The following is a 27807-nucleotide window of genomic DNA, read 5'->3' as shown; positions in this document are numbered from 1 at the left end:
AAAAGGCAGCCAAGTCAGTTGGTTTCAATGTATATTTGTTAAAAGAGGTATTTGGTTAGGCTGACAGAATGACTATTAATAGTTCTGGCAACTTTGCCTCAATATGGAGTTTAGAGGTTAAGTTTGTAGGAATTTGGGATTTTTGTCTAATACTGCTTGATATTGGGGCAACAAGACTGAGAGCAGAGGGTGCTGGAGAAAGCATGAAGTCTGGAGCAAACCTGAGCCTAAACAATCTGCGTTTAAGTCCCAGATCTGCCATTTAAACACCACATGACCTCGGACAAGTTGTTGACCCTCTCTGTGCTCCATTTACGATCTATAATGAGAACAGGGTACCCCCGTCACCACCACTGTGCTGTAGGCACGGAAAACGTGCTCATCACAGAGCCCAGGGGAGGGTGGGCTCCTTTGGGCACCTGGAGGACCTGCTCGAGCACATTCTTATAGGACTCACTGGCCTGGGAGGCAGGCACAAGCCCTGTGGGCCTAGTGGCCAACTCCTACTGCTTGTCTGCAGCTGTAAAGAGGGCACTGAGGTGTAGCAGGCAGAGAACAGGGGCGGTATCCAGGTACAGCTAGTTTTTTGGGAGCCCTGATCACTCACCTGTTCTTAGGAAAACGAAGGGACCTACCTGCCCCTCACTCCAGCCGAAATCTATCCCCATCAGGTTTCTGAAGTGACTTGGCCCCCGAGAGCGATGAGGGCCTAGAGTGGGAGTAACGGAGATAGGCCGAGCTGCAAAACTAACCCTTCCAGCTAAGGAGCATCTCGCTTTCTGACCAGGCCCAAGAGATCCAACATGTGCCCACATACACACTTACTGAAAGCAAGGGTAATGATAATCGTCACTTAGGATAGGAGGACAATAAAAGTTAGTGACTTCAACTTCTACCCTTTCTGGATTATAAAGTTCTCTTCTCTGGTCTTCCTTATTGTTCTCATGTTATTGCTTAAGAGTCCACCAGTTTTAGGGTCCACTTGGAGACTAGATTACTTTGCCTCCCATACAGTGTCCCTCGTTTGCCACTGTGTGACAGGCAAAAGTTCCTCCTGACAGATGCTCCCGCAACTGACCTGGAAGCTGAATCTTCGGAAAAAAGACATCTACATGCTATTATTTGCAGAAGGAAAGAAACAGACTCCTTCAGTCTAAGTAAGTCATGGGAGTGGGTATGGAAAAAAACAGGATTACAAGCTCCTCGGTGTCAAATGTTAGAGAGTATTTCTACTTTATCACAGCTTACATGGAAATACAGATGAATATGTTTCCATAGCAATTAGAAAGAAATGAACAGCCAAGTGGCCACAGATTTCCCGTAGTACCATTCACTTTCTTCCTTGTTGACAAATCCGACCTGTGTCTTCTAGGGAAAGGGCAGGAAGAGAAAGTTACAAGTCAGTCCCTAAAGATATTTTCCCCACTCTGGGAGAGGCAGGCACCATCAACAGTACGGACCCAGGTCAGAATGTTTAAGTTCATGTCACTTGTTTATAATATGATATCATATCATCCAGAGTTTCGAACGTGACCGTTGGGGCTTGTGGTGAGCTGCTGGGAGCAGGAGTGGATGACGTATGTGAACAGCTGGGGTCATGGCTCTGGCCGGGGTGCCGCTCTGGGTCTTCCTGTGTGGGTGCAGGTCTGCTCCATGTCTGGTTACAGAAAGAACCAGTTCTCTTTTGACCCACATAGTAATCCGACGGTGGGGCAAACTCAGGATCTCTCTCAGCCCGGAGATCTGACTGCCTCTTTGACCAGTACCCAAAGGAAAATTCTAGTAAAAATAAGAAAGAGTATCATTAGAACTGACTATTGAAATCAGTTGAATCTTTATTGTTATTACTTTTCGGTTATTGTATGTATTTTTTAAAAGCCACCTCACATTCTCTGGAGAACAAGGACAGCAATAACCAAGCCACAATATGAGGCACAGGTAATTCCTACAAGAGTATAAGGAACCAGGCTAAAGGTATGACTACTTCCAGAAAGGCAAAGGTTCGAGGAAGGCTCTGTGGAAGAGGCTGGAAGGCCCTGAAGACACAGCCAAAAAGGCACTAAAATTACATTTGAGAGAGAACTACAGAAAAATTAAACACTCAAGTCCCTTGTTTGACATGACGCTATAGGTCTTCACAGCAAACACAAATGTTGTCCTTTAAGTTTTAGAAGACAGAAGGAGACTATCCAAATCTAAGCTGGTATTTCACCTCTATTTCTAACAGCCACACTTACCAAAGGCACTCACCTATTTGTGTATCTTTTACTTTAGTTTTGGATCTCATCAGCTCAAACAGCACGAGCTAATGTAGTATTGACACAATCTCTTTCAAAAAGGCATAAAACATAAGTCTTCTTCCAAAGAGAGGCTGCTATGGGCACCACGGAGTATTTACAGAAGAAATTTTTCAGAATATTTGGTACTACCCAATGGAACCATATATGAATCACACACTGACCCGCAGACCATTTCAACTGAACATAGAAGAGACTGCTAAAAACACAGAATACATTAAAATACTAAACCTTCATAAAATTTTAAAAGTGGTTCCTGAGAAATGGCATTCCAAAGCTGCAAAACCACAGGAGGGCAGCACGAATTTCAGAAAATTTTCCCCAAGGGCTTCTTAAAAACAAAAACAAAAACAAGAAAAAAACCTCGTCCTTTCAACACGATGCCTTGTGAATCCTGGTCTTTTGTAATTGCCCTTTCCAGTGCTCCTATTTACAAACACCTACTGCCTGGGTATTGGGAAGAAACAAGTTCAAGGCTGTGAAGAATTCCTTAAGGCTCAAATGACCACTAAGACTCACATTCGGATCAGCAGAAGCGGAAAATTCCTGCAGGGCCCATCACTGGACGCTTTTCACACCTTGGAGCCCAAGCTCCTTACCTTTTCCTCTGTCCCACTCCCGGACGTGCGGCACCCCGGGCCTGGTATCCTTCCTCTCCTGAATGATCACTTCTACTTTGCTGCTCTGGACGGCAACGTGCGGAGCTGACACGGCGTCTGGTACTGCTGGCAAAGGCCCAATACCATCTCCATCTGTATTTTGCAAAAGAATAAGACTTCATTATAATAAAGTTTAAAGATACTTAAAAAAATTTTTTTAAATAGAATATGCTAATCCTAAGAGTAGAATAACCAGTATCTACTGAGCACCTATTATGTCCCAGGCAATGGGCTAAGTACTTTATATACAATAGTTCATTTAATTCTGTAACAACCCAAGTAAAGTCAGTATTGGTATCCCCATTTTATCCCCATTTTACAGATGAGGAAAATTAAGCTCAGAAAGGCTGCACAGGTAGAGTGACAAGACCCAGGGCCTAAACCCACGTTGGATGGATTTCAAAGTCTCTGTGTTTCCCCAGACCAATAGTCGAAGGACCAGAAATCCTCCAATTAACTAAAGTAAGGATCTCAGACAAAGCAAGGGAACTCAGGGTGGCAGCAAGCTGTAGGCTATTCAATTTTGGCCATACTTTAAAAGGAATTGGATTTTTTAAAACACATTGGTGGCAAATGACAGATGTTCAGGAGTAGAACAAAAATAAAGAAACAATATGCAAAGTTTAACATGTTATAGGGAGACAGCATTTATATGAAACTAAACTGATGATTTTCCAATTCATAAATGTTTCTGGTTTCCGTTCAAAGCTAAACTGAAATTGTGTTCAGAATTAGAAAATAGCCCATGGCTTAGCCCATGGCTTCTGTGAGAACTGGAGAGGCTTTATATGCCCCTAACACCCACACTCCCCTTCTTCCTTTTGGGACCAGAAATCCCCCCCGTTTCAGTTGTATACATGGCACCTCTCTAGAGATACCATTCCCCAGCCTCGCCTGCATCTGGGGGTGGCCCATGGCTTTGTTCTGGCCAGTGGGAGGTAAACACACAGGCTGTGTGTGACTTCTGACTCACATTCCTAAAAAGGAAGCTGGTTCCCATCCGCTCTTACCCCTGTCCCCAGTGCTGGATCATGAACAAGCTCTGGGGAGCAAGCTTTGACTATGCAGTTGAGAGCAACCCTCTAGGGGATGGCAGTGACAGCAAGACAGGAGGACGCTGGGGACTGGTGGCCATCTGGGGCAGAGCTACCACCTGCCCGGACACCTACCACCTCTGAAGTGTTAAAAGGAAATGCAGACCTCCCATTTGAGACAATCTATGTAGAGATCTCTTTGTCATGGCAATTTAGACTGGAGCAGCATTAACTCATATAATGAGCTATTTGACCATAACACTTAACAGTGTTTCCAAGTGTTTTAACATTGGTAAGCTGTCCATAATCATATTTGTATATTCTTTATTTTATTATCTGACTCTGTGAATGTACTTCTTCTTTAAAATAAATTAATATATAATAACCAACAAAAACTGAAGCCACACCAAAAAAATTCGGTTTAAAACATGTATGTACACCACTAAACTAAGTCTTAGTTACTAAACCATTCAATTCTATGAAGTGACACAATGTACTGTTAATTACTTGATCTAAAACCTAAAAATATTCCTTGGAGTATCATTCCACATTACTTTGATTGTAAAAACTGCTCCTGGCAGTACTTCAAAGATGCTTGCTTAGAGAATAAAACTAAGTGGCTAACTTCCATACTGCCAGTCTTATCATTGAGACATCAATGGAACTCAAATCTTTCCTTCTGAAGTTTAGAAACATGAGCCATGACATACCTCTCTTTTCTTCTTCCGTTCCATCTTCTTTTGATGTTTTCATCTTTTTTTGACGGAGTTTGGCAAGTCTGGCTTCTAACATAGCCTTTCGCTTTTCCTTTATGTTTTCTCGTTTTGTTCTCTGATCTGTTGTCTGAGAACAAAAAATTAGAAATCTGCTTTAAGTCAAATTCATATTTCTCTTTAAAAGGAAGAAATAATTAATTTTATTTCTAAAAATACACTAATTAATTGATTTCATGCCACCTCTAAGAAGCTATCCTTGAGACCTTCAAAATGAAGACCCATGAAATACTCTTACACAGACCTCTGATGTTCTCTGAAGTTCAGTAAGAGTTCACAGAGCATCCTGGAAGGCTTAACATTCAAGAAGACCAACCAATTCGGTTCTACTCCTTAATCCCCTAAACAACTTTCTATTTTGTCCCCCAGGCCACTCCAACAAAAGTACCACAGCTGAAACCAAACTTAAGACATCAACGTTACACAGGTAACTTCTGAGCAGCTATCATCTTAAAGTCTGAAACACCAAAATAATATGGCAATTACCTTTATGGAACCTATAACTGCATTCTGAGTATCAATTTAAATTTCTAATTAATTTTCTAGATTTTTTTTTGCAGTATGCTCCAACAAGAAACCAACTTCTCAAATCCTTCTTAACATAAACTCTGAATTTAATTTGTACCTGCTCACGTAGCATCTCTAAAGTCTTCATTTGTTTGTTTCTTAACTCTTTATCTCGGGCAAAGGCAAAATATCCAACACCAAGTTGCCGGGCCTCTGAAAGAAGTCAAAATTATCCAAAAGATTAAAGATTCCCCCAATCAGTAAATTACACTCAGGCCAAATATCCTACAAGAAACTTGGCAAAAAGAAACACAGTGGTATTTGTCACAGTTGTTTTTGAAGGCATCTAAGCAAAAAAACAAGTTAGAAATAGTTTTAATTCTGTTTTCCAAGTGGTAAACATAACAAAAATTCATTAATTTTTAGTCATAGGCTGTCTCCACTTCTCTTGGGGAACAAACTCTTGGATTAACAGACCCTATGTTAGGAAGATATTCCCAATATGAGTACTTTTTAGGCTATGAAGTGAACAAAGGGGTTATTTTCAATTTCCAAAGCAGAATCTTTTATTTCTATGGAAGAACTACTACTTTATGAATACTTCCCTTTATGCTCGCCATTAGTTTAACATAAAAAAAAGATTTAAAAGCTGCAAGATGACTATACCATTTTCACGAATGTCTTCATAATGTATGGGCCCCATTGGCCTTTTCAGGGCCTCCCTTTCTTCTTCCTCCCATTGCTGGCGCTGAAGTTCTTTTCTCATATCTTCAGATAGCAAGGTTTTTTCATTAGCAGCACTAACAAAACTGGTAGGAGAATAGAGCAAAAACTACCTTTAGATAAGAGCTGTGAGACAGCAGTGCTTCAGTTCAGTCAGTTGGATCGTGGATAAGTAATTCCAGTTGATACAGAGGACAGTTTCTTACAGAGGTTTCTGACCCACCATACCACTGGGAAATCACAAAAAGTATTTTCATCTTTCTTAAATCAAGCAGATGACTTGTGACATTAGCATAATGGAATCTTGCCCGCACTCAAGACAAACCACTTCCCTTCCTACCCTGGTCCTGGATTGAACAGAGGGAGGCAGCCCAGGCAGGGAGCAAGTGCAGGCCTTCTCTGGATCCGCTCTCGTGCAGGGCACAGAAAATGCCTCACGCTGAGGCCCAGCCAGTGCCTTGTGTCCTATCCGATGGCTCAGGGCTTTTGCACTTCTTCCTTTGTGCCAAGCACAGGCCCACCTGAACCTGGAGAACTTGGACAAGATGGACCTTCTCCCAACACTTTCCACACAAAAGCTGCTCTCGGTGAGGGGAATTTTATTCCCTGGGATGTCTTAGCAAGTTATCTCTTAGGTGTGTCTTAGGCCACACAGGAAAAACAATCTAATATAAGGCCCTTACTTCAAAATGCACAGATGTATAAAGAAAAAGTAAATAAGGTAACTACCTCCCTGCCTCTACTTGCTGTGGGATAACCAAGTGTACCTTCTTAAAGACCTTTCTCCACAGATTTGTTGGTTGGTTTAGATTAGGCTTATTCCATATTTGTTACTCTGTAATTAGACATCCTTCCAATTATAGGCATACCTCGCTTTATTGCACTGCACTTTATTGTATTTTGCAGATATTGGTTTTTGTTTTTGTTTTAAATTGAAGGTTTGTGGCAACCAGTCTACTGGTGTCATTTTTCCAACAGGCTCAGGTGATGGTTGGCATTTTTTAGCAATAAGTATTTTTTAATTAAGGTACGTACATTGCTTTTTGTAGACATAATGCTATTATTACACTTACTAGACTATAATATAGTGTAAACATAACTTCTATATGCATTGGCAAACCATAAAATTCATGTGACTCGCTTTCTTGTGATATTTGCTTTATGGCAGTGGCCTGGAACTGAACCCACAGTATCTCTGTGGTGTGCCTGTAAATAGAGCTCTAACTCATCCTTCAGTAGCTACATAATATGCGTCATCCGTTCAGGTTGTGCCCTGAGTGTGGATTACGTGAAAAAGTGCTTCAGCAAATATTCTTACACATTAAAAAAAGATCTCCTTACTGAAGCACCAAAGATAACTGAAAACAGCCTCACCCACAAAACTATCCCAGTGTCTGCATTTCAGACCTGGGCAAAGCTTTGCGTATAAAACACTTACAGTCTCCCCTGAAGATTTTTATCCATCTCCAGCAGATGTGGCAAATCCTTTTTCATGCAGCGCCGGGATCGCCCTAAAGAATCCACGTAATCCACCCTGAAATAAAAAAACGTGCAGAAGGCTTTATACACAACATATGGTTCCCCAAGTTAGGGAGTTGGCCACAGTAATAAACTTAATGTAGGCCTCACCACCAAAACACCCCTCAACCTGAGAGACCACCGATAAGAACATGCTTTTTAAGTTACAAGTTGACACACGATAAATACATTGTGCCCTTTATTAAATCTTAGTTTTAGAAACTGTAGAAAATGATTGATCATGTGCATTTCTGGTTTCAAAGAGAAATACCTGTATAGACCTTTGCTGCAATATCTCAGAATTTATTTTAATCTGGTTTAGACAATTTCAAATATTTTATTAGCACCATAATAACTTTGCTTTGGACCAGACTCTCAACTTATTTCCTCCGGCTTCCCAAATCTGACATTTTATTTTTTCCTTTATTTCTTCTAATTGGTAAAATTCTTCCCAACGAAATTAGAAATTTATTTCTTAATATAAGTCATGGTATTTTGGGGACTCTTTTTAACTAGGAAGAAGCTAAGTAACACACTTTTTGTAAAACAAAAGCACCTCACTAGCAGGCCAGCCTGCTTTTACCCTTAGTTCCTCTTTCCTAATCTTGCCCAAACTAGTTAGAGGAGTCAGGCAGACAGCAAAGCAAATGAAATACTTTGATGTCTCACAACAGGAAATATGGGCAGATTTTCATGGAAAACATTTCATTTGCATTATGATGCAATAGATTTTTTTTTTCCTTTTCTTTTTCTTTTTCTTTTTTTTTTAACTATGGGCAGGGAACTTCACATAGCCTTTAGCAGGGTGCTGAAAACATAAAAAGCGACCAGTACTGCTGGTGGACCAACTCAGTCAGATTCCCATAAATATATATGGCTGTGCTTTTGTGGCAATTTCTTTCCTCTCACACATGCTGATTACAACTTCAGCCAATGATTTACATCCTGAATGGGAATCCACTGCGCTACTCCTAAAGCTGATTACCACAAGAAATAAAACCTCCAACTGAAGAAAGCAGTGTCCTCCTTCTTTTTCTTTGTCTTTTTTTAATGAATGGAGCAAGAAAATCATCTAGCCAGATGGTCTGAGTAATTATGTGCAGTATTTTTGCAGAAAGATTTTCCACCACCTGGAATTTAACTACAGAATGGATTTTACAAGCAGTTACAATTCTAGAGCCTAATTTAAAAACAAAAGAAGTGTCAGAACTGCTTGCAGTGTGTCTTCCTTCACCATACGGTGGCATGCGACACCTTCAATTGCCCTCCAAACTCTTCAAATCACTGACAAATTGCTTGTAATCATAAAGCATTAATAAGAAAGAAAACAAAAAGACATTAAACCTTTCAAAGGAGACAAGATTTCTGCTACGAAAAGCAATCACAGGCTTTTCTATTTCTAGAGGCCTCCAAAACATACAGATCCCATCAAAATAGAAATGGCAAGACAGTCGTCAGCAAGTGCTCTACGTAATGAGCAATCACTGAGCAAGCACTCAGAGAAGCAATTACTTGAGGTACCAGAGAAACACCAGAGGGCTCAGTCGTGCCATCCTCAAAGGGCTCTGGGGGAAGTTGAGGGATACGCCCATGAAATGCTTACTAACAGCAGGCAGGATATTAAAAGTACCAAAAGTTTGCCTCAAATTTCTTTCTGTTAGTGAAGCTAGTTATGTGTCAATAATAAAGAAAAGGTAAGACCCACAGGAGCAGGAAGTGCTACCAGAGTTCAGACGAGGGAGAAATCACTTACAATGAAGCAGCATTCACAGAAGAGACTGAATGCTCTGGGCTTCTCTTTTAGTTGCTTATAGCAAACATACAGCCAGATGTAAATTTTTAGAAGGTAGGTAAGAAGACATCTGTTCTATCCCAAGGCGAATGTTTTATCTGGACCAATGTGGACACCCTCAGGGGTAAGAAGCAGCACATCCTTTGCGCTCCACAGCAGCCAGCCGGGTCTGCTCTCTTCAGCTCATAAAGGATTCCTGCCCAAAGGGCCCAAGGCTGACAAAAGTCAACAAATGCTGCAAACAATCCTAAACAGTGCCTGACCAAAACCCCATGAGGAGGAGGAGATCTGAATCTTGAAAAGAAGACAGGTGGGCTCTGCCCAGGCAGGAGGGTGGGCAGGCAGAGTTACTCCGAGGACATTTTCATAGCATCAGTGCGTCTCTGCCCAATTTTAAGCATGTATGAATAAGTTTCTAAACAACGTCATATGTAGAGGAAATGATTAGAATGGAATTTGTATTCTGGTCTCTTTACATATTGACACACTGGTCTCTTTGTAAGGAAAAGACCAGCTTCATTTCCCCATCATTCACCTACATGTAGGTAAAATTCAGAATAATTTCAGTAATAAAAGACTTACAAAATGTCTGCTTATACTCCACAGGTGGCAGTTTCTTGGGTATCCTAGCTACTCTTACTTCCTGTAGGGAGTCTAAGGTAAACCAGCAGAGGAAGTAGGGACTGCCATCCCTGCCTTATAGGTGAAGAAACTGAGCCTGAGAGAGGTGAGAACTTGACCAAGGTCACATCAGTGCCAGGGCAGTTGGAGCTAGTGCTATCCAGGTCCAAGGTCTATGATGCCTACTAGACTATACGTACTGCCAAGCAATGTCACAGCCAGAGTAAGGCTTACTGGAACCAGAGATTGCCAACTACCTAGACAACGGCTCTACATGACGTCTGAATAAAGACATGAGTGAGGCAGCAGCCCAGGTAACAAAGGAACATGCTCTGCTTAAACAATTCTTTCACGTCAATGAAACAGGCGTATCAATACCTCCTGAGCCATGCACAGTGCGTGACACATGGCAAGAGCTCAGTCTTTATTTGTAATTATTTCTTCACCGGTGCTACTGTTTCTACATTGGTAAATCAAATCTTACTTAAAGTGGAGTCTCAAAAGAAAGAAAACAGAGGAAAAATAAAGAGAAATGGTTTGATAATAACCAAACAAAATCATTCTCAAAAAGTAAACACAAGTCTGAAGATGTTAGTATGATCAAATCATGTAATGTCACCAACCATTCTTCACTGGGATCCTGAGGAGGAGGTATATCTTTGTCAGAAATATTTTCTTCGTCATCGTCTCTTTCTGCTGCCTTTATAGAATCTCTACTGGCACCAAACGCCTGCATTTCTTTGTGTTTGTCTATGAGCTTCTGTGTGAAATCCACAAGATACACATCCTCCACTTCTTCATCTAGGACATAAAAACCAATTGTCAGAGTCTTGACATCAAAGAATTGATATGAAGCAGTCACATTCATCGCTGGGTGGCTCCATGCCCCTGACAGTTCACTAGTTGATGCTTCCACCCTCTGAACAAAGGGTGGAGCCACCTGGAGACCTGACAGGGAAGCTGTAAATAGACCATTGGAAACACATACCATACAAAAAATCTTTAAAAAGCCTAGTTTTCTGTTGCCTTGTCAAATATACTGTGTAAGCAATACTGTCTCAGAATGTAATTTTAGAAAATAAAACCATTTGATTTCAAGAGACTCATACAGCCAATTATGTAAACAGAAGCAGAACTACATTTCTCTTTGTCATCAGACCAGGACAATAGACCTGGATTATTATAGGTAATACACCTCTCTAATCAGATAGGCTGCATCACTTAATCCTAATTATATTATTGTGGTATGGTTCAGTGTTTTAAGGGTCATAATATATGTAAAAGAAGTTATTTGAATCCTTTTCAATCCAATGAACACCACTTTCAGGCAAGACAGGGTGCCAGGATCTGGAAGACATACAGAGACGTGTAAGATGCTATCTGCCCTCAGGGCTTATGTTCTATTTAAGCTAAAACATAGCAACCCATGACTTCAATTTAACTTAACCCAGTATACTGATGTATTTGCAAATAATGTTTACAGGAAGTTTCACTATGCAGGATTTAAGATACAGTCTTGAGTCCTTTTCTCTGAGATGGAACAGATATTAGGTTCCCTATTACCGGGTGCTGGTGTTACTTCACTGTACAGTGGAGAAAAACTGAATCTCCAAAACTTAATTTTGCCAAACATGCAAGTCCAATATGCCTATCGGGAGGTGGGCCTGCAGTTTGGACAGAACCAAATCTCCGCATCTACATCTTTGGACCTCATTTCTGTATTAACAGGGCAAATAAAGCCTGAATTTTTTTTTTTTTTTAAAGAAAGTCTTTCCCAAACAATAATTTTTTTAAAAAGTCACAAAATATCTCCAGTGGAAAAGAGATGCCCTTTCCCAGAGATGAGCTACCAGACCACATAACAGTGAGGCCTCCTCGTTGGCCACTTTGCGGCTTCCTCAGAGGGAAGGCAACGCCTCCCCCACGGACCCCAGCTTTGAGAGTACCTGACCTTCCCAAGCTGGGCCCCTGCCACGCAGGGAATGCACTCCTGCTGTCTGAGAAGAGGGAGCTGGCTTTGGTGGGCAGCCCGTGACTGGGTCCCGCCTGCCTCTCTCCTGCTGCCCCACTTCCCAGCCCCTCGGGCCCTGCCACCTCTGGCCCTCTGGTTCCCCTGCTGATCTGCTCTCACTTCTCTCCCCCTGCAGAATCCCTTTCTCCAGCTCTCCAAAGCCCTTAAGACCCGTATCAGAGCCCGTCTTCTCTCTGAAGATTTCCACGTATGCCTTTGGGCAATGAAATATGCACTGCTTTGTAAAAGCTCTCCTACTATTGTCTAACTATAGGTGGGGTTTTCTTTTTCTGGGGAGTATGAGAAAACGGGAATCTTTTTTTTATTATTTTAAAAACAATTATAAGCACATCACAGAAATAATAGAAAATAGAGAAAAATAGGGAAACAGGAAACTTAACTCTAGCACCCTTATATAACCATCATTCCTCCCAGTTTTTTAACACAGTTGTAATTGTTCACAATTGTGGCCTATTTAGACCTTGTTTTCTAACTTTGCTTTGTTCTGTGCCATGTCCCTCCACTGGTGACACCCCTGGCCTTGAGGGCAGGGGCAGAGGATCTGGCTTATATTGTACTTGTTTGCCCCTGCACAGCACCAAACATGTGCCTGGGACCCACTGGGCAACTGGAAAACTACTGATATTCTTCTATCTGGCACAGAAAATAATCAACTTGATTTTTAAAATTTCTCCCTATTCTTACAGTTATTAATGAATAATGAAGTATCATAGGGCCGTATAAATTACAGAAAATAAAGAAGTATAAATAAATTATTGTTATTTACCTATAAAGTCTCCTTTAGTCATTTTTTCATACAATTTAGCTTTTTCTTCCAATTTCTCCCTAAGAGAAAACAAGACAAGTATTAGAAATGTCGTAGAACTGCCACCCCTGGTAAAGCTGCCCCACCCTCGGCCTCACTGCTACAGCCTGCCCAAGAGGCCCAGCTTTACAACCAGGCAGCCATAACCAGAACTGACTTCCCCGCTCTGACGGGACCCTCAGACCCAGCCACATCTGCTTTGCATCAAAACATAAGCCCATGTTTCTCTTACTCATGATGTATCCCAGTGCCTAAAACAATACCTGGCACATAATAGGTGCTCAATCAGTATTTGATGAATGAATAAATGAACGAATTACGATTCTAACTTAGTTTAAATGCCAAATGCAACTTAAATACCACAAAGAAAGAGAGATGTCTAAACAAAAACGTTTTCTATCTGCAACCTTCCAAGTAGATCACCAAATTTGATGCAAAGCCTTTGTATTACTGTTTTCATACAAGGGACCTGGTCACCCACAGCTTAGCAGGTTTTTCTCTAAAGGAGCTACAGATCAACTTCTTATAAATCTGTTAAAAAGGTGGCAATATGTGTTTTATACGGAACATGAATAATTTATTCATGACACACAGCTAATAAAAAACAAACATCAACCCTAATATTTCAATACAGCAGCCCCTCTGCTCACATTAATTCTGGTGACATTTATGTTTTAGTGGGCCCAGACCCACTTAAGTTAAGATGGCTGGCAATCCTTTATTCTAGCAACACTTTATCCTAGAAATAATGGGAAAGAGCCCCAAAGAGGTCATCTGAGCTTTCGCTTGTAAAGGATCATACTTAATATTAATGGAAAATTTCATTTCTAATGGCACCCAAAAGCAATAAAGCTCCTTGATCACATGGCTGTGTGCGCTGAAAAAAGTTATTTAACTTCTCTTGTACCTCAATTCCCACCTCCTACTAAATGGAAAAACAGCACTGCCTCTTAGGGTTGTAATGAAGATTAATTAGATAACACACACAAAGCAACTTTATCTTCATCATCTATGTCAGAAAGATTCCGCTTCCATTTTATACATTCATTCAGCAAGTACTGACTACATGCCTCCTCTATGCCACGCACTGTTTTAGGTGCTGAGGACTCAGCAGTGAGCAAGCTAGACCCAGCTCTCATGACGTTTACATTCTAGGGGGAAAATAAATAAATCATTGAAAAAGAGAATTTCAGACAGTAAACAAGTGCGGTGGAGGGGAGGAAGTAAAAGCAGGTTTCACCCAGGGAGGCCCTTTGTCATGCACTGAGTGCTCAACTTGTAAGAGGTTAAGTGACTCTATTTTGGAGGGAGCTTAATGTAACAAGCTGTCATCATAGAATCTTATTGTCTTAGCGAAAATAAAACTTTAAAAAATTTAAAAAACCAAACACACTTCCAGGACAGAGTAACTGGGCAGAACACTACATCAGATAGGGCAGCTAGGGGAAACTTTTCTGAAGGCGGCATTTGAGCAAAGACGTGTACGGCAAGAAGAAGCCAATCATGGAAGAATCAGGGGGCAGAAAGCAAGTCAGGGAGAGGAAAGACAAAATGAGAGTGAGCTTCACATGATCAAAGAGAGACCAGTATGATAGAGGGTGTTGAGAAAGGAGAGAGTGAAACAAAATAAAGACAGAGACAGGCAGGGACAAGAGCACATGGAAAAGGGTAAGAAGTCTAAATGCAGCGTTAACAGGAAGAAGACAGTTTTAAGATGGCAGGAAGAAAATACAAATGAATAATGGAGATCAAGGAAGATGTAAGAGAAATGGCCACCGGATTTAGTAGATGAGGAAGTTACTGGTGACTTAAAGAACAATTTCTTTAGTCTTGAGTAAGGAAGATGGAATTCAAAGGGCAAGAGTATGGGACACTTATCTGGAACCCACTATGTACCAGATACTACGTCTCTCGTTTAATCCCCTAAAAGCCTTCTTGAACTACGTACTAACCACCTCACTTCATAGATAAAGAGAATCTTAACGGACAAGCAACTTGCTGAAGGCCTTATACCCTCATGGAACTGTCTGTCTGTATTGAGCTTTGGAGAGACGCAGAAGTCCTGCAGATTATGGACAGACTTGACTCCTCACAAGCACAGTGAAATCAAAGTAATACATAAAAAGTTACCAGATAGAAAAATCACAGCAAAGTACCAAGCGAAACTCTGTTATACAGAGTAAGTAATAAAAGAATATGCCCAGAGATAACATCATAGATAACAACTCAGTGGTGAAAAGCTAAAAGCTTTGCACTGAAATCAAGAACAACACAAGGATACCCACTCTTGCCACTTTTATTCAACATAGTATTAGAAGTCCTAGCCAGAGTAATTAGGCAAGAAAAGAAATAAAAAGTACCCAAGTCAGAAAGAAGAAGTAAAACTGTCACTATTTGCAGATGACGTGATATACCAGGTGTGATCAAACAATACGGTGAATGCTTAAATAAAAAAAAAATTATTATAGTAAGACACATTGACATTAATCCCCCTCAAAATACTACCTCTTGCTTCAAACACACTTATCCCATCGTTCTTGCCACTTTCTGAAGCAGTTCTGGAAGTCCTCTTTCGTGTTTTTAGTTGCACTGTTATGGCTGCCTTGATGTCCTGAATTGATTCAAAACATTTACCTTTCATGGTCATTTCGACTTTGGAGAGGAGCCAGAAGTCGCACAGTGCCAGATCCAGTGAATAAGGTGGATGAGGACACACTGTAATGTTCTGATTTGACAGAAATTACCATGTACCAGAAGCGATGTATTACAGGGAGCCTTTCTGTTGTGATCAACAAATACAGTGAATGCTGCTGCCGAGTGCCATCCAACAGAAAGTTCAATACGAGAAGCTGCTCATCAAACCTTAATAACAATGTGTGACAAGTGTCAACTTGTTTGGTGTAGTCAGTGGAGTGTGAGCTATGGCTAAAAGAAAGTGTGTTTTAAAGTGTACCGTAAATAATCCTCCATCATGATAATGCTCCATGTCACACATCACTTCTGGTATATAGCAATTTCTGTCAAAAACATCACGGTGTGTCCTCATCCACCTTATTCACTGGATCTGACACCGTCTGACTTCTGGCTCTTCCCCGAAGTCAAAATGATTCAGGACATCGAGGCAGCTACGACAGCACAACTAAAGACACTCATGAAAGAGGACTTCCAGAACTGCTTCAGAAAGTGGCAAGAATGATGGGTTAAGTGTACTTGAAGCGAAGGGGAGTGTTTTTAGGGGGATTAATGGCATTGTGTCTTTTACTGTAATAAAAATTTTTTTTTATTTAAACGTTCACCGTTTTGTTTAATCACACTTCATATACAGAAAACTCTAAAGACTCCACCAAAAAACTGTTAGAATAAACAAATTCAGTAAAATTACAAGACATAAAATCAATACACAAAAATCTGTTACATTTCTATACACTAATAACAAACTATCAGAAAGAGAAGTTAAGAAAACAGCCCCATTTATAATTGCATTAAAAAGAGTAAAATACCTGGGAAAAAACTTTAAAAAGAAGGTAAAAGACCTATACACTAAAAACTATAAGACACATGAAAGAAATTAAAGAAGACACAAATAAATGAAAAGATACTCTATGCTCATGGATTAGAAGAATTAATATTGTTAAAATGTCACATGACCCAAAGTAATCTAAAGATTCAATGCAACACCTGTTAGAATTCCAATGGTATTTTTCACAAAAATAAAACAATCAATCAATCAATGGCATAAGAGACAACAAAAAGGCAAGGGAAGTGTTCTAAATTAAAAGAAACTAAAGAGATATGACAACTAAATGCAATGTGTAATCTCTGACTGAATCCTGGGTTAAATTAAAAAAAAAACACAAAACTTTAAAGGACATAATTGTACTAAGATAATTGGTAAAATGTGAAAATGGACCATATAATAGATAATACTATTTTATAAGTGTTAAATTTCTTGGGTATTGTGATTATGTAGGAAAATGTCCTTGTTCTTAGAAGATACATGCCAAGATATTTACAGGTAAAGTATCATGATATTTAACAGTTTCTCTACATAGGTGTTTACACATGTGAGAGAGGGAGGGGGAGAGAGAGTGGAAAAGTGAGACAGAGAGAGGGCAAATGTAGAAAGATGTTAACTTGCGAACTTAGGTGAAAAGTATTAAAATGTTCTTTGTACTCTTCTTTCAATTATTCTGTTGATTTGTAGTTTTTCATATTAAAAAGTTGGGGGGAAAATTTAGTTTCTAAATGCTAATGTCATACCACCTAGCCCAGAACTACACTCCCATGGGGATGCTTCTTAAACACTTATTGACAATTTTAATGTCTAAAAAAGGCTCAAAGTGGGATGCTTTCATCTTTTAAACTAAGGCTATGTCTTTTCTACAAATACATCTGGAAATTCTATTATTTTTAGAGTACTTTTACATTTATAGAGTATTTGGCTACAAGAATGATAAAAATTGAAACTGTAAATCAAAATGAGTAAAGGTTGCACTTTCATTTCCTTGCTTGGGTAGCCTCAGTGGTAACTACATTTATCAGAGTTCAAGTTTACCTTGCTTTGTCTAAAGTCTTCTGTTCCTCAATCTTCTGTTCGGCATCCTTCTCAGCTCGATTTGAAACTCCTGCATTCTGTTTGCTCCAGATACTTGATTTCTGGAGAATAATTAAAAAGACAAAACAGAACCACCAAATATGATTGTAAAACATTTCTACTTGTACAGCAGAAAAAAAGAAGAGAGAGACCATTAGATGTTACGAATCCATGGTGATTAGATCGTCTGACAGCCTACTTACATCCTGCAAGTAAAGTGTACATGGCAAACCTGGAACTGGAAAAAAAAAATAAAAGCCCTAAACTGTATAAAGAATTTCTTTATACAACTGCATAGTGTTACTTCTCTATCTTTTATCTCCTGAATGATTACCTAACTCAAGACTCTAATGAAAATGTATGTAATACAAAGAATTAGTAGTACAAATAGTAGATACATTACCTATAAAATTGGAAAACCATTCACAACTTTTAAAGACCTTGATATTTTTTCTATATTTCTATACTATATATGTCTGTTTAGATTTAAAACATCTATGTAACTAGATAATCTTACATTAGAATACAACAGACCACTTATTAATAACATGTTCTTTTCCAAAAAGAAGTACAAAAGAATTAGAGCATTAAAATGTGCTTTTAAGTAATCTTACTAATTTCAATTTTAATATTTAAGACATTTCATGTAGATGTTCAAATACAAGGCAGAGATTTTTCCTTAATATTTATATATAGCAGACACCACAGACACTTGCCAAAAACTTAAGTATGGCATAATTCCCCATGTTTGAAATCAATGGAGATAATTAGATCTTATTTTTACCTTGTTAGTTGTTTTTGGTTTTCCCAAAACTCCAGAATCTTTTAGAAGTTTTTCTTGTTTGAATTCTTCTTGTTTTCGGAAGAGTTCGGCCTTAAGGTCTACCAACTAGAATAAAACCAATAAAGAAACAAAAACATTTAATTCTATGAGTGATTGAATTTCTAAGTTATTGTAATCCTCAAAGCAAGATTTCAAGTTCCTATAAATGCACAAAAATGGATACAAAATTAAATGCTTACATGTAGAACCCAGTACAAAATAAAACCAAGTTATATTTCATCCCAGCTCTGTTGGAAATGTATTTCTACTCTAACTTTCAATACTCAACGGCTTTCCTCTGGGCAAAGAGCGATAAAGCAAAGTAAATGAAGTCTGCACCTTTTATTTTATTTATTTATTTTTTTGGAGGAGGGCGCAGCTCACAGTGGCCCATGTGGGGATTGAACCAGGAACCTTGGTGTTATTAGCCCCACGCTCTAACCAACTGAGCTCTAACCAACTAACCAGTCACCCTGAAGTCTGCATCTTTTAGATTCAAGTTCAACTAACATTATTAAACACCTTCTTTCTGATTGGCACTGTTCTTGGCTTTTTCATAAAGTATAACCTCACTTAATCATCAAAATTTATCACTTCTACAGGGAAATGTCTGTGTTTAGCAACAATCTGAGTACACAGTATGTGCCTGGACCTTAATCCTGAAGAACAGGATAGAAACATGAATTCAACATAACTCTTGACTCAAGTGGAGCCTATAATCTAATAAGAAAGATAACTTATAATACCAGTAAGAAGCAATAAATGCTTTAAGAGCGGAAGAAAGTAGCAGAAAAGTTCAGGTAAGGGAGCATTTCCTTCTGTCCAGAGCCATCACAAGCAGCTTTGAGCTGAATTAAAAAAATAGGCAGATTTCAACAGCCAGAAATAAAGTGGACTGAGTGAATAAGAATGATTCCAAGTTCGTCTTAGTATGTTGTAGAAAGTTTAACTCAATCACAGGGCTATAAAATGGGAAAGGCCAGGACAAGGGGAACAGGACAAATGAGTGAATACAGCCCTCAGCTGTATCAGTCACCAGTGTCGACTCTGTAAAAAAGGATATAATGACAGTTTCTTTTTTAAGGATCAGGCACAGCTGCTTATACACACGCGCATTTGTAAATTGTAACTTATAAAGCCCAGCATCACAGATGACTTTAAGGGAAACCAAAATGACTGAGTTCAATGATTTTTATTTTGGAAGCAATCAATTTAAAAGTAGCCTTAGCAGGAATTTTAATAATGCAAAGGGCCGTTCATCCCAGGACCTAATATTCTAAAATTTAAAAAACAAATTAAAAACTTTCACCTTTTCTTATAAGCTCTCTTAACCACATCAATTTTCTAGCCACATATTTTCCTATTCTGCAACTACTTTTGAATTTTAAAAGGAAGATGCTCAGAAAATTGTCAATTCCCAGATAGCATTTCCGTTTATGATCATTGCTAATTTTAACCTGTCAGAATAGGAAAACTTTAATATGTGTAGCTTTATGGTTCCTAACCCTCAGACATAATAACTAAAGCCAATTTTCAGTATTAGACAAGGAAAAGGGGCTCAAATATTGAGACACTTAGATATTTTCCTTTGTACTCCCCTTGCATCTTAATATTCTGCAGTAGAGTCAAGATTAAATCAAAGGTTAGACAATTTGCTCTGATGCAATAGAAAAGGCAACAGCTTTGGAGTCAACCAGACAGAGTGAGCCAGTTCTATCACTGAGATTTCTGTATGTAAGCTGGGGAAAGCCACTTCATTTTTCTGAGCATCAATTTCATCGTCTGTAAAACGGGAATATTTCTAGCACCTACCTCCTAAAGCAGTTGGGAGGAGTCAATAAGATAGTGCATATAAAGTGCTCGCACAAATAAGTACTCCCAACAGGTTTTCTTCCTAGAAGTAGCTAACTTTTAAAAAGCCGCTTACATCGTGTCAGACCTTACAGCTCCCAGGCACCGCATCCTATGGGAGCCTTAACAACTGTTTAGTTCCTGGTTGGGGACGCTGGGCAATCTCGGATCCTGGGGAATAAGTCACACTCTCTAAAGTTCTGGAAGGACCTTCCCGGTCTCTGGATTGGAGAACCAGGAAGGGGGATGTGCTTGCACGGTAAGGGAGACCAGGCTGGCAAGGAGGGCTGGCCGGGTTGTCTCAGAGAAAGACAGGGAGATTCCTTAAAGGGAAAAGACACGGTTCGGGTGCGTGTCTGAGGAAGGGAGCCAGGTCCGGATTCCTGTTTGAAGGGAGGCCAGTTCTGGGACCCCGAATTAAGAAACAAACTAGGTCGAGATTCTTATCTGGTAGGGGCGGGAAAAACTCGGAACCCATAGCATCATCTATACTCGCACTCACCGAAGAGGCCGTGACTTCCAAAGGCTTTTTCCTCCGGTCCATGGTCGCGCCCGAATGTCCCGGCTGGAAGTGAATATTTCAAGGTTCCCAGCAGGCCTCAAAAGCCTGCCTCCGGCGCAACCGGAAGTATCTGTTAAGATAGCGACGCTAAGTTTGAGACGCTTGCGCCATCTTGAGATGGTCATAATGCAGTGCAAATGCTGCCGCCACCATTTTGAGAAGGTCCTAGGTGACCAGGGTTGATGCTAACTGCTAAGGCCATCTTGAAGAGGGCAGATGAAAATGGCTAGTGTTGATGCCATCTTTAGAAGGTCGAATATGACTTTCAGCGCGATAGGCGCCATCTTCAGAGGGACGGATTGGGTGTGGACTATGGCGCCATCTCGGGGAGGACGGATAGAAAATACCGTAGTGGAAAAAAAAAGATGAAGTGGAAAGAGCTAAATCATTTGAGGACCTGCTATATGTCCGCACTGTCTGATAATTTTTGCCCGTTGATTTATTTAATTCTCACAAAAGTCATATGAGATAAGGATTATTATATTAACCTTAGTAGAAATAATAACAGCTAACGTTAATATGCTCTGTGCCACTTTACTTACTTCACCTTAAAAGAATATGAACTCCAGAAGCCAATTGCTTCTTCACCACTTATTGGCTATGTGAGCATCAGAAAGTTACTTAACTTCTCTGCCTCAGTTTCCAAATGGGAATAAAACAGTATTTAGGGCAGACGGGTGGCTCAGTTGGTTAGAGCGCGAGCTCTGGGCAACAGGACTGCCAGTTCGATTCCCACATGGGCCAGCCAGCGGCGCTCTCCACAACTAGAGTAAAGTCAATAAGGCTCCACTCAGCTCCCGGGTGGCCAGATGGGTCAGTTGGTTGGAGCGCATCCTCTCAAGCACAAGGTTGCTGGTTGGACTCCTCAACTCCCACAAGGGATGGTGGGCTGCGCCCCCTGCAACTAACAATGGCAACTGGACCTGGAGCTGAGCTGCGCCCTCCACAACTAAGACTGAAAGGACAACAACTTGACTTGGAAAAGTCCTGGAAGTACACAGTGCTCCCCAATAAAGTCCTGTTCCCCTTCCCCAATAAAAACTCTTAAAAAAAAAAAAAACAACCAAAAACAGTATTTACTTCATGGGGTTTAATGAGTCAAATGAGCTAGTCTTGATAAAAATATTAATGATTGTGGTAGACTGACGACCCCCTCCAAAGATGTCCATCTTCTAACCCCCAGAATTTGTGACTATTTTACCTGCTATGGCAAAAGGGAATTTGCGGTATGATTAAATTAAAGATTTTGAGACGAGGAGATTATCTGCGTGGGCCCAATGTAATCACAAGGGTCCTTATAAGGGGGAGGCAGAAGGGTCAGAATCAGTGACAGAGATCAAAAGATGCCACACTGTGGGCTTTGAAGCAAGATGATGGGATCACATGCCAAGGAATATAAGCAGCCTCTAGAAACTGAAAAAGACAAAGAAATCAATCCTCTTATAGAGCCTCCAGAGGAACACAGCACTGCCGAAACCTAAATTTTAGCCTCGTTAGTCTCGTTTCAGACTTTCTACCTCCAGAACTGTAAGAGAATAAGTTTGTGTTGTTTTAAACTGCTAAGTTGGTTGTAATGTATTACAGCAATAGGAGATTGATACAAATGATAGTGATTGTAGCACTAGCATTACTACATGTCAGGCATGGGTGTAATTCTTCATGGATGATCTCTTTTAACCTTTGCCATGATCTCAGAGGTGGGAGCTATTTTCTCTGTTTTACAGTGGAGAAAAACAAGGCCCCAAAGGGCATTTGCAGCAAGCAAGTGATGGAACCTAGAGTCAAAGAATAACTCAGACATTCAGTTAATTATTTACACGCTATTTACTTGTAAAGAGAGGAACGCTTATAGCTTGACTTCATCTAAAAAAGTCTAGAAGAGGAATTATATAAAAGAAAGAAGAGCCTTAAACAGATTAGAAACCATGAACTTTGGTTTACTTGCCTATCAGGACTCTGGTAGTAAGACCAGACACAGCTAGAAAGTCATTTTAGTTGTTCATGGATGCCCCAGAAGACTTCAAGAGTTTAGTTTTCTCCGTAGAACGCCTGTCAGTGTGCTTGTTGTCATCTCCATTTTTGTTAGGCAGGTTTGTACCGTCACCCTTATCAGAAGGTCTCACTGGAGTGATATTCAGCTGATTTTAATCCCCTTCCAGGCCATTTAAACTACTAAGAAAAAGCAAATGAGTCTCCTTTATCCTCCCCCAGCCTTCAAACACATCAAGGTCTGGAGAAGTACAAAAAGCTTCATCTTGGATTGACCAGAATGCCCTTCTGGCACACCAACGATATTTCATCTATCTTGTTTCCTCAAAATCTCCTCTTCCTTTGATGCTTTCCAAACCTCTGGGTCTATGTGGAATTGCTGGCCTCTACCAAGTACGCAAATTGAGGCCACGGTTCTTATGTTCTTGGCCAGGACACGCTGTCTTCCTATGGTGTCATCTCCTAAATCAAATCTCAGGCCAGTGTATCACAAAAAGACCTGGATATGTTATGGAAGAAAGAGGAGGGCAGGGATACCCTAGTCTGGGATTTCCTCTAAGAAGACTGGGACCCATCCCAGCTGTGCCCCTCGAGTTCCCTTGAGACCACGACATTACTCCACCGAGCTTTAGTTGTCATACTCAGTTGGGCACACAGGATGTTTGAGATAAAGAGAGTGGAAATGATTTCCAAGCCGAAAAGTGCTGTGCATGCATCCCTTGAGGGCTACAGAAGTTTTGCTTAGTGCCAGTTTTCTCGCAGCAGAAGGCGTGTGCTTGATGACAGTCTGTGGTATGACGCTGCATATTTTCAGTGTTTTGAGCTCCAGTGTGTCCCCACCTCTGCTGAGTCCCAAGGTAGTGGGACTGGTGGGAAATCCATTATCTTCTTCCTTCTTATCTCTTATTGAGTTTTAATTGTCTGTCAAATCTCCTAGGTGATTTAAATAAAAAGGGAGAGAGGAGACCTTCTGACACACAGCAATTATTTCCCTGTGAGCATGGCTCCCAAACCATAATAACCGAACCTGGTTTTCAAAGGGGGCCCCGCAGTCATTTTCCAGCATGAAGACTCATAGCAACATGATTGCAGGCTGTAGCCTGTGCTGCTATTGTACTGCTTTAATCGGTGGTTAAGTCAAGAGGTTTAATTTAGTCCAGGCCCCCTTTTGCCACATGAACAATTTTTCTACATATCCTGTTTCCTCACACTGAAAATGTGTCTCTTCCCCCATGCATCCAGCCTGCAGCACCTCGACCTTTGTTCTGTCTGCAGCACACTGTCTCTGATAATAAATTACTCAGCAGTGGGTGAATTAGCCCAAATCCAATGTGTGAAAGAAGATTAGGTTGGACCTAAGTAAGGAAATTAGATTCTAAGCACAGGCACCGGCTGAGGCATAAAGATACCGAGACTTGCCCTGGATGACAAAGAAGCTAAACTTTATTAGCATCAGGCACAAAATCTGTTATTGGCATAAACCCACTGAATCGCCACAGCAACTTCAGGGTAGGTGCTATTATTATCCTTATTTTGTAGATGAGAAAACTGAGAAAGAGAGAAGTGACTCGTCCAAGGTCACACAGCTAGTCTTGGTCCCAGGATTTGAACCCAGGCAGCCTAGCTCTAGGACCTCACATTGTCCTTCCTTGGTGGATCTGAGACTATATTAGCTTTGCATTCATTCACTTATTCATTCATCCATTCAATTCAACTCGGGGAGGAGAAACTTTTTATAGGAGCTGGCCCCAGAATATTTCTGCAGGAGGGACCTGTCATTAGGTCATTGAAGGCAAAAGGAACTGACTAGGTAAATGCCAGGAGGCCTGATGGTGAAGGTTCATTTGGTGGCTTGGAGCTTATTTACAGCTGAGCTTGCAAATCTGGAGTACCAGGATGGTGAGTAGGGCTTTTCCTGTAGTCTGGGAAATTGGCGCTTGAGGTCACAGTTGACCACGAGAAGTGCTAAGAATTCTACAGCCTCGAGAAGACTGCCAACAACTGGGGCCCACGTGCTGCCCCCAACCTCAACCCAGTGGCTTACTAAGAACAGGAGAAAATGCCTTACCATATTCAGCCTCCCTCCACCCCGCCCCACTGCACATCCAGAGATAGATGGGAGAGGGCAGTGGAAGCCTGCAGCTCAGTGAGGGGCTCCAAGGATGGGGCACAGAGCAAGTCAGGGACCTGGCAATGCCGGTGGGGGATACCCCTCTGAGGGTCTTGAAGGCCACGAACTGGGGAAAGGCAGAGAAACAACAGAAGCTGGAGAAGCCAAAGGCATTCCCCCTTACCCTGATCCTTCCTTTTGTCCCTGTGTTAGTTTCCTAGAGCCAAGTGGGCAGCTTAAAACAATAGAAATTGATGTCTTGCCGTTCTGGAGGCTAGAAGTCCAAGGTCAAGGTGTCAGCAGGACTGTGCTCCCTCTGCAGTCTGCACAGGAATCCTTCCTTTCCTCTTTATAGCTTTTGGTGGTGTGCCGGCAATCTTTGATGTCCCTGCAATCCTTGCCTTCGCTTGGCGTTCTCCCTGTGTCTCTGTCTTCATATGGCTGTCTTCTCATAAGGATACTGGTCATAGTGGATTAGGGACCCAGCCTACTCTAGTGTGACTTCATCTAACTAATTACATCTGCAATGACCGTATTTACAGATAAGGTCCCATTTTGAGAGACTGGGATTAAGACTTAGCATAGGGGGACACATTTCAACCGAGAACAGGCCCCAATACCCATCTTGCAAAGGATCCTTTCTGCGTACCTATTTTTGGAAGCAAGTCACCTGGATCAGCCCGCCCTGACGTCGTGCATTATGCATTGTAATTCATCTGATGTTCATAATAACCTAACCTGCTAGGGATTGTTCCATCTCCATTTGGCAGTTGAGGAAACTGAGTCTCGGGGAGGTTGGGTGCCCCCGCTGAGGCCATAGGGGAACTCCGGACCCCACATGCCTGCCTCTCCTAGGATATGGGGCTCCTGCACCCGTCTCTCCCATGGTTCACCACCTTCTGTGCATCCTACCTGCACATCCTCACCTTTCACACATCCAGACATGGAAATAATCCAAGTTCCTCCATGGCCCCCGTCTGATATGAGGTTGTACTGGAAAAGAAAGAGGCCCCGAATCATTCTTTCTTGCAGACACTCATGGGTCCCAGGGCCTGGGGCCTGAGCTATTGATTACAAATGCCCTGCTGCCACTTTCATTTCCTGTATGGTCTAGATGGACACAGATAGAGAGAAAGCGCAGGAAAGGCGCTCACCATGGCGGGCCTGTAAATCCAAGAAGGGCCATAACGATGGCTGAATCACTCCAGGATCCTCCGAGGGGAAAGGAGGCTACAGGGAAGACATCAGCCTGGGGACCTTGACTTTGACAGTGGGGAGCTAGGGTCATGGTCGTAAAGGAGGGAGGCAGAATAGGCTCGTCAAGAGAGGGAAAAGCAGAAGCTGCCTGTGTAAACAAGACTTTGTTCACGAGCACACTTTCTCCATCCTTCCATTCCAAGGTGCCTCCCCCCGGCACCCCAACTCCGTCTTCTTCCCTCCCAAGTGTTCATCCTCAAAACGACAGCACACAGCAATCGACCGTCCTCATGTTTTTGTTCATGCATTGGATGTTCAACGCACACCTTATAAGTGCCGGTTCTGCACTGGGAGCCATACCAAGTACTCTGCATGTGCTATTCTGTTTCATCCTCCTAGCAGCTGGGAGATGAGACTCTTACATCCATTTCACAGATGAAGAGATGGAGGCTTGGAGAGTGAAGATGACTCACAGCTGATGGTGGAACCAGAATTCCATCCGGGGGTGTCTGACTTCAAAGACTCTGCTCTTTCCACCCACTGTTTGCTTACTCATTCGTTTAGCAAGTTGATTTTTGACCCTCGCACATGTGTCAGCTGTTGTGCTGGTGCTAGAGATACAAACATAAACAAGATGGACACGGTGCTTGTCCTCACGTCCTCACATGCCAGGGGGAGACAGCTTCCTCCCCTCCAAAGTAACTGGCACGATACCTCATTGTAAATCGTGATAATGGCAGTGAAAGGATAGTGGCAATACCAGAATCATGAGGTGGTGGGAGGGGGATCTAACAGACTGTATGATCAAAGAAGGTGTCTCTAAGCAGGTGACATTTAAACTGTACCTGATAATTGGCATAGCAGGGGAGATGCATCTAAGGAAGAGGAAATAACAAGTACAAAGGCCCTGAGGTCGGAATGACCACAAAGAAGGCAAGGGTGATTGCAATAAAGTGAGAGAGGGGGAGAAGAAAGGATATGAGGGAGAAGAGGTAGGCAGGGTCCAGGTCCTGCTGGGCCTTGTAGATCCAGGGAGGGTCCGGAATGTCTGCTAGGTGTGATGGAAGCCATCAGAGGGTTGTAAGCAAAGCAGCAACAAGTCTCTTCTCTCAAGATGCTCACGTTTTAGAGCAGAGTTTCTTAATCTTGGTGCTGTTGACATTTTAGGCCAAGTAATTCTTTGTGATGGGGGCTGTGCTGGGCATTACAGGATGTTTAGCGGCTTCCCCAGCCTCAACCGACTAGACGCCAATGGCATCTCCCCACCCTACCCTACCCCCAAGTCGTGACAACCAAAATGTCTCCAGACATTAGCAGATGCTCCCCTTTGAGAACCACTGACTGAACATATCAAAGGTTTATTGATTACCGTCACAGAGTCCAATGCATCTGGGCCCAGCTGGTGGTCTCTGGGTGGCTCACTTCCACACATGACAGAGGAACTGGGGCTTAGTCCATCAGGCAGCGCCACCATCTCAGAGCCCTTGGCTTCTAAAACACCTGGTAAGTAGGGAAGAGAGAGAGCGTGGAAGATCCCACAGGACATCTATGGCCGGGCCTGGATGTATATATGCCATTCCCACCCACAGTCCATTAGCCAGAACTCAATCCCATGGCCTCAGCCTAACTTTAGGGGACCAGAAATGGGCTCTCCTCCAGCATCCAGGAGACAGAAATAGCTTTGGTGGCATAAAGCATGGCCTCAGCACAATGAGCTAAGCTCATTGAATCTATTACACGATCCCCTGAATGCTCACGACACACAAGCAGGTGTGTTAATTCCTTTTCCCCAACACTCATGTGTAACATGGTCCAGTGGTCAAAGCAGGGACACCGGGTCCAGGTGAACAGTGCAGGGTTCCCTGGATCACAGCATGAGGCTGACACCTGTAGTAATCCCACGCTCCTTTACTAGCAAGA

General features: G+C 41.6%; 1 protein-coding gene across 1 annotated transcript; it reads right to left on the bottom strand.

The window, feature by feature from the left end:
* Window positions 1-1476: 1476 nt before the first annotated feature.
* On the bottom strand, window positions 1477-20682 carry CCDC174 (coiled-coil domain containing 174). The gene is made up of 11 exons (XM_033132782.1): window positions 20532-20682; window positions 18140-18244; window positions 17317-17417; window positions 12723-12781; window positions 10548-10725; window positions 7432-7527; window positions 5937-6079; window positions 5389-5483; window positions 4701-4833; window positions 2897-3049; window positions 1477-1779 (listed from the first exon to the last, which is right to left on the bottom strand). Exons 1-11 carry the CDS (start codon window positions 20571-20573, stop codon window positions 1481-1483), a joined length of 1404 nt encoding a protein of 467 aa, XP_032988673.1. The 5' UTR covers window positions 20574-20682; the 3' UTR covers window positions 1477-1480.
* Window positions 20683-27807: the final 7125 nt, after the last annotated feature.

Source organism: Rhinolophus ferrumequinum, chromosome 17, assembly GCF_004115265.2.
Source record: "Rhinolophus ferrumequinum isolate MPI-CBG mRhiFer1 chromosome 17, mRhiFer1_v1.p, whole genome shotgun sequence".
Taxonomy (NCBI): domain Eukaryota; kingdom Metazoa; phylum Chordata; class Mammalia; order Chiroptera; family Rhinolophidae; genus Rhinolophus; species Rhinolophus ferrumequinum.
The sequence above is the reverse complement of the archived record's forward strand: the minus strand, read 5'-3'. Positions and strand labels throughout refer to the sequence as shown.

Bases quoted from the DNA above. Each gene is read 5' to 3' on its own strand.
- CCDC174 (XM_033132782.1), bottom strand. From the start codon at position 20,573: ATGGACCGGAGGAAAAAGCCTTTGGAAGTCACGGCCTCTTCG. The intron at 10,726-12,722 runs GTAAATAACAAT...TTTATGTCCTAG, and splicing joins GACTAAAGGAGACTTTATAG to ATGAAGAAGTGGAGGATGTG. The intron at 5,484-5,936 runs GTATAGTCATCT...GACTTCTTTCAG, and splicing joins TGAAGACATTCGTGAAAATG to AGGCCCGGCAACTTGGTGTT.